The sequence below is a fragment of the Girardinichthys multiradiatus genome, chromosome 5 (genome assembly GCF_021462225.1).
Source record: "Girardinichthys multiradiatus isolate DD_20200921_A chromosome 5, DD_fGirMul_XY1, whole genome shotgun sequence".
Taxonomy (NCBI): Eukaryota; Metazoa; Chordata; class Actinopteri; order Cyprinodontiformes; family Goodeidae; genus Girardinichthys; species Girardinichthys multiradiatus.
In genome coordinates this window covers 11,048,534-11,065,178 of record NC_061798.1, presented here as the reverse complement: position 1 = coordinate 11,065,178, position 16,645 = coordinate 11,048,534, and the positions used below count along the sequence as shown (strand labels likewise).

The 16,645-nt window shown below is 38.8% G+C and overlaps 1 protein-coding gene across 2 annotated transcripts in view; it reads left to right on the top strand.

Moving 5' to 3' along the window:
* LOC124869079 (phospholipid phosphatase-related protein type 5-like) overlaps positions 1-6,268 on the top strand; it is a 104,470-nt gene extending 98,202 nt beyond the window's left edge. The window contains exons 7-8 of one of the 2 annotated variants that reach the window (XM_047366804.1): positions 168-301; positions 451-6,268. In XM_047366804.1, coding sequence (XP_047222760.1) covers positions 168-301; positions 451-559 — 243 coding nt within the window. In that variant the 3' untranslated portion in view covers positions 560-6,268. Of the gene's footprint in view, positions 1-167; positions 318-450 lie in introns of both variants that reach the window. The other variant, XM_047366805.1, reaches the window with a different exon arrangement.
* Positions 6,269-16,645: the final 10,377 nt, after the last annotated feature.

Below are 16,645 nucleotides of genomic sequence, written 5' to 3'. Positions count from 1 at the left end.
ATTTTCAGTACAGCGGTGGTGTGAAGTTGCCCTGGTGATCACAAAAGGATGCAGGGATGAGGACAGATGGATGCTTTGATCTCTATTTCATGTACTAGAAAGCTTTTGTGGAAAAAGAAAGAATATTTTTTCTTTCACTAATTGCTTGTCTCTCTCTCTCTACTTAGGTGTCATGTGTCATCAACAATTTCAGACCAACTAAGCTAGCAGTGCCGACTCCAACTCCCCCTCCACAGCGTCCGGAACCCCCAATCAGTCTGCCTCTCCTCAGCCTGCCCCGTGTGGAGAGTCCACTTGAAAAGTTAAGTGGCTTCCAGGTAAGGGGTGAGGTGAAGTTGGAGATTGTTTTGACCGGACTGACTTACACTCTTGGTTTCCTCTCTGAATTTGATTCTGCCCAAATGGTTCAGATATTTTAGTCCTATTTTTATATTTTATTCTCCTTTTTAGGCTCCAGGGCTACCATATTCTGAGATCACATGACCATCAGCCAACCCTGCCCCCCGCCCCACCCGATGTACTCCTCCGCTCAAGACGTTGCCTCACCAGCTCAGTCTAGACCTGCCCCGCGAAATCCCTCTGCCTTGCCCCGCCCACCCTGAAGGACGGAAACCTCTGCGACGAGTCAAATCCACACAAGTGTAAGGCTTCACTAGTCACAGGGGACAAAGCCCGGACCCAACAGGGAAACAAAGACTTGTTGTTCACTCACTCTGTGATCCCCTGTTTTGTCCTTCAAGATGGCCGCCCTTTTTTTGTTGGGTGTAAAAGACCCATTAAAAGACTTTTTAAAGCCAGAGCTCTTAAAGCAATACTGTGTCCTGTTTCCTTGCGGTTTTCCACAAAGATTCAACGGTGACTCTAAAGACTGTTGGCTGGTGATGACTTGATATTTCCAATCAAATAATAAAAAAAAAAAGAACTCAGCTGACCTGAGGGTCACAAGTGGATTTTCCTCAAGATCATTTTGTTATACTCAGGACAATTAGGGGAAACAGCTGGAAGAAGACCTTTATGTAATAACAATGCTGGTACCACAGAGTAATATGGTACAGACTTTTGGTTCTGTACACAAAACAAAGAGATGCTGTCGAGGAGGGAAGCACTTTTGTAAATTATAGCACAGATGAACCAGTTTAACACTCAGTAAACAATGTTGTATCTTTCAGTTTTGATTTTAATTGTGCGAAGTGATAGAGGAGAGATTTATACACACTAGGGCTTTGTTTTTGATACCAGTTTTATTTGTGTTTATTCACTCCTGAATCAGATTTTCATGAACTTTTCAAAACTATAACATTAATGTTTCAGTGTGTTTCAGATGTCTGTCAGTTTGATGTTCATGCTGTGAAAAATCTCCACGTGGAGTTCTTATTGATCACTAGAAGTAAAAAGCATACTTATTTAGTATTTCCCATAACCTATTAACCAAATTTATGTCTTATCTTTTCTCAATTAATGTGCATCTAAACAGAGGGCAACAATGTGGTGTTTCTTACATTTACTGTTGGTTGAATTTAACAAATGCATCAAACTGGAGAAAAGCCGTTTGCTGTTTGAATTAGGCATGGAGCAGGTTGAGATTCTCCCAGTAAGAACCCAATAGTATCATGGTATTTGAACAAGAATATAAGGTAGACATGAGCAATTGGATCTAATGTTCTTTATTTGTTCCTTCACTGCTTTACCTATTACCTTTATTTATTTAGTTAGTTTTACTAAGACACTAGCAGCCTTCATTCCTTGTGTGTGGTGTAATTCTTCCTGAGGAATTTAACAAGATGGAGGACAGCCAACAGCCCTGTGGGAATGAATTCATCACCAAACTCTCAACCTAAATCAAATTCTGCTCCTTTATTTGGCTTTATCTGTTTGTTTAGGAGACTAAAATGAAATAGTTTTTGTTACCATATCGACTGCCAGCCCCTTCATCATGAATAGGTGCTTAACAATGGTTTGGCTTAAAAACAGTTTTGATAGTTGGCCAAATCCTGTCATCTTGTTTAGAGGATTACTGAATACTGAGTAAGAAGGTGAAGTGAGTCACTTACCGGAGCCAAGAAAACAATAGCTTAACTGATAGAGTTATATTAAGTTGCATTAAATACGTAGGCAAAAATCATGTTTTTATAAATAAGTTTGCAACTAACATTAGTTTTATTTTCTGGTTGAGGCGGGTCTTAAATTTAGATAGTAATTTTCTTGATAAAAAGGTCTTGAAGAATTTTAAATTTCAGCAACTGAGAGTTGCAAAAAGCCTGTTGAATAGAAAAGCAACAATTGTTTCTGCTGTTGCTAAAGTCTTTACCATGATCTTCTCTATAATATTCATTGCTATTTTCATTTTGATTAATTAGCTTAATCCCTAAATTTGTTTTGTGATTATGTAAAAAAAACAAATTATGTTGTTTTGGCATCAGACAGAGGCTCTCTAAAGTAAAGATTGTTCATTTGAATAAAGCACATTCAATAGATATAAATTTGGGTATTTGGCATTTTAATTGGCTAAATTAAGCATAATTGGGCATAACGCTAACATCTCGATCTGCCGCCATCCATGATTATTATTATTATTATAGTAAGCATATGATCAATATGATCCTTGGTATGTGTGGAATATGCCGCAACTGGCATTAGTGGGAGGTAAGCACCACTTTGGTTGTCTAAAAGGGATTAAGCAAAAACATTCACAATAATCAAATTAAAATTTTATACTTTTTTTCCAAGTATGCATTACTCAGAATATTACACCGTTTTTCTGTTATGCTCCTTATTGAGTAACAGAAGTAATAACATTTGTTATTTATGCTTGAATGAAGACACAAAAACTGCATTGATATTCTGGCAAGACACCATAACTGTTCATGTTTTTTTCTACTGGAAATATTTCCAAATAGCCAAATTACTCTTTTTCCTAAGCGCATTAAACATTACTAGCCCAATTTCAGCCAGCTGACTGGCACTGAGCAGCAACAGGTGGTTAGGGGTGACACATCACTTCTGTACCAGAAGAACAGAAGAAATCTTTGGTCTATTAAGCACTTGCTTTCTCATCAGAAGTCCTGTATGTCATAGGAGCACCATGACGGAAATGTGGCTATTTTAAAACCGTAGCCTTTTAAATCCTTGTAATACCTTGATGCCAGTAACCAGCCCATGCCTAATTTGAATGAATCCATCTGGTCCAGTTGTTTGAAGGCTCTCTTTGCTTCTGTTCAACATGATTTCCACACGTTGACTGTGTTTTTGACAGCACTCTGACTTTGGTAGAGTATTACACAGTGCTTAGGTTTGTTCAAACTATATATATGATGTTATCATTCAGTTTGTACGGTTCAAATAACATGAGGAAGGCGGACGGCTGTAAAGCAGGAATGTAGCTCAGTGGAGATGAGTTTAAAATCCAGCTAGCCTGCAGTCTGTGTGGGTTTGCCTCAGAGCTGGCTCAGTTCTGCTTAGTTCAAAAGGGAACTGCAGGTTCTAACAGTGTGTTATATACAAAGGACATCCTAATGGGTTTCTTACGCGTGTGTGCGCTTGCTGCGTGTGTGTTTGGAGTTACTGAGATCTGTATGGGTGTGTGTACGTGTTTGTATTTATAATGAGCACATAGTAGGGCAGCACAACTGTTAATTTGGCAGCCTGTTTTTCTTAAGTTAAACTGTCAAAAGTAGCTGCTATAATTACACACTCTCGCTTGTTTGTAACTGCAGGCCTCTGAAGGAGTCCTGCCAAGGCATCCTAACAATGCTGGTTATAGCAGAAGGTGCTCATTATAGCTCTGAGATTACCTACAGTATTGAAAGTCTGTTTATTTTTTATTTTTTTTGTTTTTTTTTAAGAAAAAAATGAGTACACCCCCTCTGGTTAGATAATGTTATTTTCATGTTAAAGTCTCTGTTTTGTATTTATTTACCAAAATAAACTGCAATTACCACTTAGTGAAGTAAGAACTCTTTTATATGGATGCAGATTTGATGTTTTACCACTTATATTTATGTTAAGGCTCTAACAGGAATGCAAACAGCCTTGCAAAATGATTTCTTCCCCTTGAATTGTATTTTGGTGTGATTTTATTTGATAGACCAATACAATGTAGTGTGTAATTGTAAAAACTGGTATATGTTTTTATCTTTTTTACAAATGAAAAACTGAAAAGTCCAGCACCTATATGTATGTATATGCACCTGTTGAGTCAATACTTTGCAGAACCATGTTTTACTTTATTTACAGCTGCACCCCAGCGTTGCACATCAAGAGACATTTTTGGCTCATTCTTCTTTATGAAAAAGCTCCACACAGTCAGATGCGGTGGAGAGCACCTGTCAAGTTTCCAATTTGGATTGAGGTATAGATTTTGACTGGGTCAATCTAAAATTAATATGAACATTTTAGCACTTGCTGCATGTTAAGGGACGTTTTCCTACTGGGAGGCGAGCCTCTGCCTCAGTCTGAAGTCTTTTGCAGCCTCTCACAGGTTTTCCTCCAGGCTCAACCTGTATTTAGCTCTATCCATCTTGTCATCAACTCTGACCAACTTCCCTGTCTTTGCTGAAGAAAGGAATTCCCTCAGCCTGATACAGTCACCACCATGTTTTACCATGGGCATGGTTTGTTCCTAGGATGATGTGCAGTATTTGTTATTATTTTTATTTTTGTGGTACTAGTGGCCTTTATTTTGAAAGTTGACCAACAGGAAATGGGGTGGAGAGAGAAAGGGGAAGACATGTGGGCTGGGACTGGATCCTGTGATGGGTGCAACAAGGACTGTAGACTGTACATCTGTTGTGCGCTTTACTCCTGCACCACCGCCGCCAACTGATGATGTGCAGTATTTCAGTATTATCTGACCAGAGCACATTGCTACATGTCTTGTGGAAGACAGGAAACAAGAACCTTTATGGATTGCTTTCTACAATAGCATTTTACTTGACTGTCTTCCATAAAAACTAGATTTGTGAATGCATAAGTAATAGTGATCCTATCAGCAATTTCCTCCTGCAGAAAAAAGCATCCAGCAGCATCATGCTGCCATCGCAGGGTTTTGCCATGATAGCATGTTCCGGGTGATGTGCAGTGAAATGTTTCCACCACGCATAGCGTAATGGGGCAAAAGATCAATTTTGGTCTCATCTGGTCACACTTTCTTGTCTGTGTTTGCTGTGGCCCCAACATGATTGTAGCAAACTACAAAAGGACGTACGACTTTCTTTCATCAATTGCTGTCTTTTTAAGAGCTGTCCTGTCAACAGATTCTCCCACCCGAGCTGCTGATCTCTGCAGCTTCTCCAGAGTTACCATGGGCCTCTTTGCTGTTCCTCTGAATACACTCCTTGCCTGGCCTGTCAGGTCTCTGGTTCGCAGTTGTACCATACTATTTCTGTTTTTGGTTGATGAATTGAACAGTGCCTTTTTCATTTTCAGACCAAACTCTGCTTTGAAAGTGTCAGCAACAATCTGTTTTTTTTTCCTTGGTCTTTGTGATGCTGTTTGTTCACTTATCATCTCTATTGCCTTCACAGGACAGCTGCATTTTGCTGACATTAAATTACACTCAGGTGGACTTATTTAACTAATTCTGTGATCTCTGAAGACCACCGGTTGCACTGGATCAGGGGATGTGGGGGGCAAACACAGACACACACCATACTTTTCAGATATTTATTTGTAAAACCTTTTTAAAACCACATATAATCTCTCTCATTTCAACTTCATAGTTATGCACTACTTGCTAGTCTGTTACATAAAATCCCAATACAAACTGTGGTTGTAAAGTGACAAAATGTGGTATGAATACTTTTGCAAGGCATTGCTAATGTATTTCCACAATTCATACAGCTCTACATTTCAGTAGTCACTCATATATAAACACATTTACCCTATGCAGATTTTAGTCTATATAGATTTTTCTGCTTTTACACTCATACTAATGTGGCTTTCACTGCCAGGCCCAAGGAGAATATGTGGACCGGAGAAGCAAGAGATCAAACCACTGAGCTTCCACTTGGCAGGGAGAAACTCTTCATCCTGTGCCACAGCCACTTACATACTAATTTTCCTGTGACATCAACAATAGGTCTGTGTTATTTAAGAGTCTCTGTAAAAACTAAAGTGGAAGTGAGATATGCTTGTGGTTTGTTTGTCTGCTACAAAGGCGAGGTTTAGGATTATCGCTGACAAAGGATTGCATTAAAACCATGCTGCTATGAACTGCCCTAATTGTACACAATTTAACAAAACACCTTAATAAATATCATTTTTAATTTGACCATTTGCTGCTCATCAGGACTGTGCACACAAAGAACGCCTCACAGGACATAAGCCTTTCAACATCACTCAAAAGGGTGAAATTAAACTGCAATCTCTTTTAACTTCTCTAAACAAATACAATTTCATGCTTTTCTTGCTTCTGATTGTCTGAGCTTTGATTCAAGCTGCATCAAAGACAAATTTTCCCTCTTGTTGCTGTGATTTTGCTCATTTTATATCCAGACCCCATGTTCAGAATGTTACATGTTTACATACAGTTCTTACTGCCACAAAGGTCACATAGTTTTAGAGCTGTAAATGATTTGTTTAGTTTAAGCCGTTCTTTTCACAGTGTGGATTGATTGCTGACATACGACTTCAATCATTTCGTGGGTTTTCTTTGATCCGGGTATTGTCTAAACTATGAATACATGCTCAAATATATACACATAATCCCTACTAATATTCGGAAATACATGTCCTTCAGCATGTTGTAGAGAAACCCCAAGTGTTTTGTTGCCATTGGCAAGGTCCTGGCTGGTAGAGGTTATGTGGAATTCAGAAGATGCACAGAAAACTGACCTTGAACATACATGTGCAACAAAGATGCACACATGCATAGAATGATGCATGCACATAAATTACATTCTGACCACGGCTTTGCTCCTCACATTGTCAGAATGCATTGTTTATTTGTGACTAGATCCAAGATAATCATAAAATATACTATTGAACTGCTAATATTGTAATTGTGAGAATAAATATATTTTCATAATATATTCCTCTTATCCCTTTGTATAAAGTGTGCAATTTAGGCTCCGTGATGAAGATAATTTACATTTTAGACATATAGATTTTTGATAGTTTTGAAACAAGAAAATATATTTAATATTTCATTTAAGAACACTACATTTTAATACATAAATATAAACAAGTAACCTACCAATTGCTATAGTTGATAATTCACCTTTGATGAGGCTTCTCACTTCATTACATTTTTTTAAATATGTTGGGTTACTGCCACAGACCTCGTTTTTCTGCATGAATATTCAAAACTGTTGAGGTCAGACCTTTCCATTGGCTTTAGCCCACTTCATCCAGTCCAAACCAGTTTGGATGTGTGTACTGGGTTAAAGTCTACTTGTTGAACTGAAGTGCCATTAAAGAATTACTAGTCAGCCCTCTTTCTTCATTATTCCACCCACTTCCTGTAAATGAACTAGTACCAACAAAAAAGACCTTGAGGATAATGCTGGCACCACCGTGCTTGATATTTGGTTTAAAAACCTAGTTTTAACTCATGCAAACATAGCTCATGTTGTTGAGGTCAGGTAGCTAGAGGCTTTTATGGTGGTCCATGTTTTAGAACATTACCATAAAATACAGTCTAGGAACTTCTAGGTTTCCATAATTCAGAAACAGTCCTGTCCTATGTGCAGACCTGGACCAAGATCACTATTAAGTCACTCACACCAAAGGTTTCATGTAAATCTGTCCCTAACTGAATAACACACTAATAAACAAACTCAGACATGTTCCAATCACATGGAACATTTTCTAGAATTAAAATCTGAAAATCTATCCCTTAAAATGTCACATAAATGTCTGGTCATGGTAATCCTAATTGTTACAGTAGGCCACCATGAGCACAGGGTGGCGCTGTTTGACTATAGCCAATAATAAAAAAAGTTTAAAAAAAATTACCAGCTTCTGAAAATAAACAACAAATTAGTGAGCTAAAATGTGCAAAATCCAAATTTTGTGCATCTTTTCCCGCTGAGGCCTTTGATCGACCATAATAGACATTAGTCATTAATCTAATGAAGCAATATAACAGCACACACAGAGAATTTCTCTCTTTGTTAGTCTGTCTCAACTGCCCCAATCTCGTCCCGCCTTCTCTTTGTGTTCCTCTGAATTTGTGGTTGTCAACCTTGTTAACGACAAGACACACACACACACACACACATACACACGCTCAGACAGAACTCTCTGGACTCTCGACAACATTATCTTTTCCGGAAATTGCTTCTCAAGCACAGCCAGAGCCCCATTAGAAAAGAGGAGCTCTATGCTGTAACCTTTTTAAAAAGCCATTAGTGATGCACCTGCCTCTCTCTGTCTCTCCGATCCTGTTTGTGTGTCCTATTTGTCTCTCTTGTTAACACTGACACACACACAGTTTTTTTCTATCCTGATTGCCAGCATCCTCATTCCCAATCCTATAAACTTACTGCTGAGCCTAATAAACACATTTCCACTCCAATTAGAGTATGAATCTTTCACATCTTTGGGTTCCACCTCAGAGTGCACACCACTCAATTTAATTATTTGCGTGTGTTATTCTAATGCCTTGTGATTTTTAAGTCCCCTGTTTGAGCCATAAATAATCCTCCGTCTCTAAGGTTAAATAAACTAAATAATTCATAACTTGCCAAGTCACCTCCATGAACAGGCAGCGTTTCATCCTTTATGAAGAAATATGAAATATATTCACAAGATTGTTTTAAGATTAGCCAGTAGCTGGCAAATTAAGGAAAAGATAGTAATTGATGTGATAAAATGTAATATCGAGGTTCTTGAAAAAGTATTAAAGCCATAAGTGGGCCAATTTACCACAAGTCATGCAGTGGATGCTATGTACAGGTGGAGAAAGGTACTTAGATCAAGTGAGACCAAAGCTGAACTTTTCGGCCTGAACGCAAAACTATCACCATCTTCACTGTGATACATGGTGGTGGCAGCATTATGGTGTGGGGATGGTTCTCTTCAGGGGGAACATAGAAGCTGATCAACTCTGATCAGCTTCTATGTCAAAACCATTCCATTGTAAGTCTGGCAGCATGTTTAGATGTCCTGCTGAAGGACACCTTCCACCCGTCTCTGTTAAAGGCAGCATAACCTGAAACGTGATAAAAGGTCTCCTTCCAGTGACTCAGTTCAGTGTATTTAAATAGTGCCAATTCGCAACAAATATTATCTCAAGGTACTTTATTAAAAAAAGTAAAGTCAATTGAATCATAAAAAGTCAGTTACATACATTGTGTGTTGCTCTTAGTTATCAAACTATGGAGACAAGTTCAGTTTGTGATTCAAATGACTAAAAAAGTTTTCTATCCAAGGAAACCTGGTTAACTGCATTGCGTCATTTTATTACAGCATTCACTTCTCCTGGATTATCATGTAGCCACAGTGGACAGCTGCTTGCACTGAGTCGTTGACTTTGCTGCGATCTCTTATTCTTAGCATGCATGTAGCAACAGTGGAAAGGAAAACACGTTGAATCCTAAACATATATTATGTGTTACAGTTGCCCAGCCTATAACCAGACTAACCAGACCTTAATCCAACTGAGAGTCTGTGGCGAGAGAACCAGTATCTAAACACTCTAAGCTATACCTCCTTGGACTTGAAAGCTTTAATGGTGGTGGTTCTACAACACATTGACTAATTAGGGATGAAACCATCCCACGCTTTTCAGATTATTTGTAAAGAAACTGAAACCATGTATCACTTTTCTTCCACTTCATAATTAGGCACTACTTTCTATCAGAAAGTAAATCAGATAAAATTTTAATACCATCCAATATGTTTTTTAAGATTTTGCACTGTTGCCTTGCAGCAAGAAGATCCTGGGTTCGATTCCCGGCCGGGGGTCTTTCTGCATGGAGTTTGCATGTTCTCCCCGTGTATGCATGGGTTCTCACCGGGTACTCCGGCTTCCTCCCACAGTCCAAAGACATGCCTAATTGGTCTCTCTAAATTGCCCTTAGGTGTATGAATGAGTGTCTGCATGGTTGTTTGTGTGTTGCCCTGCAATGGACTGGCAACCTGTCAAGGGTGTACCCCGCCTCTCGCCCATAGACTGCTGGAGATAGGCTCCCCCGCAACCCACTATGGAATAAGCGGTAGAAAATGACTGACTTTTAAACATTTTTCTTCACTTGCTAACTTGTCCAATTTTTTAAAGCACACATCACACAATATGGAGTCATAGTCGGGTGCAAAGAAAGAACACAAAATAAGCAAAAAAGCAGCCTAAAGAAAATTATAAAATACCTCCTGAAAGATTTCCTGAGAGACCACAGAAGTGTAGATCAAGACCCCTTAATTATATTAAAAGAAAATTTAGTTGCTTGGAAAAAAACTGAATGGATGGTTCCAAAGTTCTGCACAGCACTGTATATTCACACTGATGCATTTTTTTTCTACCATTACCAACATTAAAAGGTAATTTGAGTGTATTCACAAGGAATTTGCAGCAGAAGTGTCCAGTTCCAGTCCTCAAGGGGCTGGTGCCCTATATGATATAGATGGTTGCTCTGTCCAACACGCCCAAACAAATGGTCAGAAATTAATGGTATGCTGAAGAGGTAATTTGCCCATTTAGATCCCTGTGTCGGAGCAGGCACACATGCGGGCTGCTGAGCCCTAAGGGCCAGAATTAAACACAACTGGATGATTAAAGGAAAGGTTTAGAATATAGTCCTCCTTCATGTCTGAAGAAGTCTATGTCATGGTATCACATGACATGGGCTAAAACAGTGTGTTCAAGAATAGGTAAAGAATAGGTGATGGCAATAATTTGTGCAACCTCAAATTTCAGCCTGACACAAAAACTGCCAATGATGAAGTAATTCATGCAACAGAAGGCCCAACTAAGAATTAAGTGCATGGAAATGAACATACTCTACAAAAGTCTGACATTTCTGTTTAAAATATCTTTTTTTATTGATCTTATGTAATTTTCAAATTTTCTGAGTCATTGAAATTTGGGTTTTTTCATCTATAAGCTATAATATTCAGTTACAAAAAAATAAAAGCGTGAAATATTTAATTCTATGTGTAATGAAATATTATAATATATGAGTTTCAGATTCTGAAATGAGTAACAATGTTCAGGTTTTTCACAATTTTCCATTTTTTTTTTACATGCGCTTGTATATTGCCAAATGTATGGTTATTTGACTTTACACAAACTTGAACTTTAATAATCTTATTTTTTAATAATCTTAATCTTATTTTTCATACAAATCTCTTAATATGTTATGGGTTCACCATTTGCAGCTACGACAGCTTCACCTCTCCTGGAAAGGCTTATCACAAGGTTTAGGAGAGTGTCCATAGGGAATTTTTGACAATTCTTCCGTAGGCCCATATATACTGATGTTTGATGAGAAAGCCTGGTTCACAGTCTTCGCTCTGATTCTTCCCAAAGGTGTTATATCAGGTTGGGGTCAAGGGTCTGTGCAGACCAGTTAGGTTCTTCCATAGCAAATTTACTCCTCTGTGTTTCCATGGACCTTGCTTTGTGCACAGGAGCAAAGCCATGTTGGAAAAGGGAGGTGCTATGATCAAACTGAGCATAAAATTGTCTAAAATGTCTACACTGAAGCATTAAGACCTCATTTCACAGGCACAAAGGAGCTGAGCCAACCCCTAAGAACAGCAACACACCATAATCCACTCTGCTACAAACTTTACACTTGACAAAATGCAGTCAGGTAAGAGCAGTTCTCATGGCAACACCAAACCCTCAGTCGCCCATTGGATTACCAGACTGAAAGGCATAATTTGTCATTCCAGAGAACACATCTCTACTGAGTCCTGCGGCAGCTACACATCTACATCTGAAGCTTTGTACTGCACCTGGTGATGTAAACCTTGGATGCACCTGCTTGCCTATAGAATCTCTCTATGCTCCATTGTTGAGGGAATCTGAAGGCCACGTTACATGATCTATTGACACTGCAGAAAGTTGGTGACCTCGGCACAGTATGCTCTCTTCAGCACCCACTTTCTTCAGTCTGTGCTTTAATTGGCCTACAAGTAAGTGGCTCCCAATCTCTTCCAGTGGCTCCCAATCACTTTGTTATAATACCACCAACAGCTGAATGTGGAATATTTAGTAGTGAACAAATTTCTCAACTGGTCTCATTGCACAGGTGGCCTCGTTTCCATGGTACCAGGCTGGAGTTCAGTGCTTGTAGAAACAGTCTGCAGGTTTAGGTGCTGGATTTTATAAACCTGTGGACATGGAAGTGATTGGACCACCTGAGATGAATGATTTAAAGGGGTGAGCCAATATTTTTGGCAATTCAGTGTATGCCATGGGGTCAGGTTTGAGTAACTGTGTGCATTAGTTTGCGTGAGCCCCATATTTCCAGTGATGAGTTGGACTTTACTCCCTGACTCAGTGTCTGTCTGTTTGACGTAAGTCATCTGACCCTTGAGCCACAACGTCTGAGGCTGCAAGGAAAGAAAGAAAGAAAGAAAGAAAGAAAGAAAGAAAGAAAGAAAGAAAGAAAGAAAGAGCGAGCTAGAATAAAGGTGGAAGAGAGTGGGAGTGGTTTATCACATCCCAAAACAAAGCAGAGGCAGCTGGGTAATAAAAATGTACTGTCTGTCATAGTAAATTACTAATAGTGGTCTTTGCCTTTCTGCAGTCTCCTGATTATGCTCAGTGGTCTGCCTCCGACAATTATGAAGCCATTAACACCGTGTGTGTGTGTATGTGAGAGTGTCTGTGTGTGTCAGACAGAAAAAGACAGCGAGAGAATCTATGGCTGCTGATTTGAGGAAATGTTGTCATTTATTTTATGGCCCCACAGCTCCTGTGCCTGTGTTAGCACCCCAGGCTCTAAAACATCAAACCTACATGTTTCCTCCCCCTCTGCTCTTGTGTGGTTGCAAAAGAGACGATTTCCCTGACTGCACAACGCTGGTTTGGCTCCTGTGTGGGTTGTCGCCCAGCTTTCAGAACTCTTACACACAAGCAGGTTTTCAGGGGCGGCTCCTTTACAGACCACCAAATGAGGGGAGAAATATAAAAGGCCTTTAACCGCCAGTCCTATGCGGCATATCTGCTAAGGAGGACCATCAGTCGAACGCACGGGCCCCATTAGACGTAGGATTAGAAGAGGAATACACGTACACACACACACACACACACAAACAGTCATTTATACCCCAGGGACTTGAGCTGAGACCCTGCAGGAAACATCCTTAAAGACATGGTCATTATGATTTCAGCACCATATGTGTTAACATGCCATTACCACACAGAACGAAAAAATCTCTTTCTTACATGCATCCATACATGGAAGAAAGGACCTTATACATTATGCAAAATAAAATATACCGCAACACCCATTCTGCATCACTAGCTACAGTATATTATGGCAGTTTTAGTATAGACCATAGAGAAGCAACACTTTTCTATGATCCTATATGGGAGTCTGCTTGCTGTCTAGGCTTTCTGAAGGTCTTTTAACATTATTTTTTAACAATGGCTGCATTTTTACTAATTTCTTGTCCAGCATACCACAGTTACAACATATTGTTTAAAGCTGGCTTGAAAATGACAACGGTCAACTATCGAAAGAAGGTTCAGGCGTCAAAAACTACAGCAGATGGACAGTTTCTTAAAGGGATAGTTTAAGTTTTTATAAGTGATGTCCTCTTTATGGTTTGTAAGCAATTAATACCTCACCTGCAGTGGATAACTCTCGACTTCAGATTAGTTGATCCAGGAGGCTGAAGCTAACTGCTAGCCCGTGATTATTTACATGGAAAATGAAGCTAGTAGTGTTCTGTCAATAAGCTTTATGTGTGTAAAATGTGTCCTGAAAATGAGCTTTGTATAGCCTTTCTCATCAGAGTATCTGATACAAAAGTAAGGCAGCATGACAATCAATAGAATAATGTTCACTTACACCTGCAATAATATTTAGATTTTTATACTGCTGAACGTTCACATCTCCAAACCCGGGTAGGTTTAATCTTGAGAAACACTGTAGTGTTGCTAAAATGTTGTATCTGCCCAACTATGCTGTCTTTTGTATATGGAATGGATGTAAACAAATGTTAGAAGGACAGTTTTGTTCTTCCATCTGTTAAATGCAGTTTTCATTCTTTGCCCAAACTAAGGTGATCTTGGTGCAAAAATAGTTTTGCAAATTTAGCAAATGTGTTTTTTGTGATTTCAGGCAAACTAGAGATTCCAATAATACAGTGTCAAAGAGTTTATGCTCAGTGTGGATAATCCAGTTCAGTTTTGGAGTATTTTAGATTTTAAATGAGAGAGAATCAAATGCAATTCAGAGTCCTGAAAAAACAGAAATGAATGCCTTAACGCCGTTATTTTAGTGCAGAGTATGAATCTAAAATCAGATACGGACCAGCTGCAGAATACGGCTGTATTTTCTTACAACTTTGTACACTGTGCACAACACATAAAGGCCTGCTCTGCATTGACTGAACATGCAATGGATACTTGTTCAGTGCAGACATAACGGATATGTTTTGTTTTATTGTTGTTTTTTTTATCCAGGTACTTAAGCTGTAGCCTGACTCAATTGTGCCCTATGGGGGGAGCCGTTTAATCTAAATGAAAAATATACACCATCCTTACAGTTTAAAGGTCTTTTATAGACACATAACTCTCAACTTTCCTAATCTTAGTGCAAGGAACTCTCCAATGTCTGTATTCTATACTCTAAAACATGCTGGGTTTTATTGTCACGGTGTGGTTTGGGGTTGGACCAAAGCGCAGACAAGAGCTTGGAAGCAGCATTTCAAAGCAGTCTTCAGCTTTATTCAAAATATCAAAAAAACGTAACAAAAACACTGCAGGTATAAACCAGAGTCAGATCCAAACTTACATAAGTACTGCAGATACTCAAGGCAAGGATGCGGATAGTGCACAGGGTAGTGAAGGTGAGGAACCAACAAAGCATAATGAAACAAAACCAACTAATATACAGAGAGAGACAAAGGCAAGTAATCAAAGGACCTAAGAACAGGTGAGACAAAGAGGCAGGAAGGCAGAGGGAACAGGTGAATCTAATAAAACTGAGACATGAGGAAAAGGACTAATTAACAAAACAGTGAAACAGACCTGAATGAAAACTATAGACCGAGATAAATAAAACATAGAATCAAGAATAAACATGAACTAAAAGGAAACTGAGAAGCTAGAGGTAACCACCACCCAAGACCTAAGGACTAAACAAAGAAACCATAAAGAAACCCAGACTACAAAAGTAAACAAACCTAACCCAACACTGATAGAACAAACTGAGAATAAAGCAGATGAAACTAGGACAAATAAAGATGTAAAGAATAACTAAAGCTGACCTAACTAGAACTAAACCTAAGGGACTAAACTAGGAGAGGGAACAAAATGCCTAACACAAATAAACACAGAGAATCCAAGGGAGATACAGAACTATAATAATGACAGACATAAAGAAACTATTCTAAGTGAAACAACTAAGCACAGAGTAAACAACAAAGTCACAAACAAAGTCCAAAAAATGTCACACTGTGACATTTATAGCTCATAAAAATGCTTGGCTCATACTGTTGGGACATGAGCTGGATAGTTTTAACCAAGAATTGGGTCAAAATTGAGATCTAGGTTGTTGGGTAACAGCAGACACAAGTTGAGCCTCATCATTCTTCACGGACCACCATTTTGAATTAAACCACAATCTGATGAGACCTCACTGAACCATTCATGAAATAAGATGGTAAAATGTTGATGTCTAATGATGTTAATGTCCCTGGGTCACGCTAGGCAACGTGTTTTTTCAGTAAAGACAACAATAGTGGACATCAATAATGGGTCATAAAGTCGATATGGTCTACAATATTTCAACTGTTTTTTTTTATTGAGTATGAATTTTGCTTTTCAAATTCAGCTGCCAATAAAAATATTCAACTTCAATGAATTTTCATGCATTTTGGCCTGCACCGAGGGACAGTTTTTTGCTAGAAAATATTGGCTCAAATGCCTGTTGGGACATATCAGTGTTGCATTTGTATTTCCTCCCAGTGCTTGGGTAGGTTCTCTGTCACTGACCATCGGAGGAGGCAGGATGTTGGCAACTGTAATCCAGGTTATGGGCTATATTATATAACTCAAGTAACTGATGCTGGACATTCTCCCTTAGGACTTTCTCCTTTAGAGAGGAATTCGTCTTTTCATCAACTGTGGCAAGTCATCCAGGTCCTAAAGCAGTGAAGCAGCACCAGACCATTACACTACCACCACCAAGCATGACTGCATGGCGTTCTTCTTTTCTGAAAGCTGTGTTAGTTTTTGCCAGATGCACCAGGATCCCCACTTTCCAAAAAAAGTTCCACTTTTATGTCATCAGTCCACAGAATATTTTGCCAGAAGTCTTGGGGATCTTAAAATTGTTTTCCACAGTAGTGTTCACCTTTGAACACTTCTGTGATGTTTTTATTCTTTTTTATTATTAAGTCATCAACACTGACCACACCTGCAGTTTGCAGTGCTTTAGATGTTCTGTGTTTTTAATTAACCTCCTACATTAGATTTTGATGTGCTCTCTAAGTAAATTTAGTAGACTTTCCATTTGTAGATAAG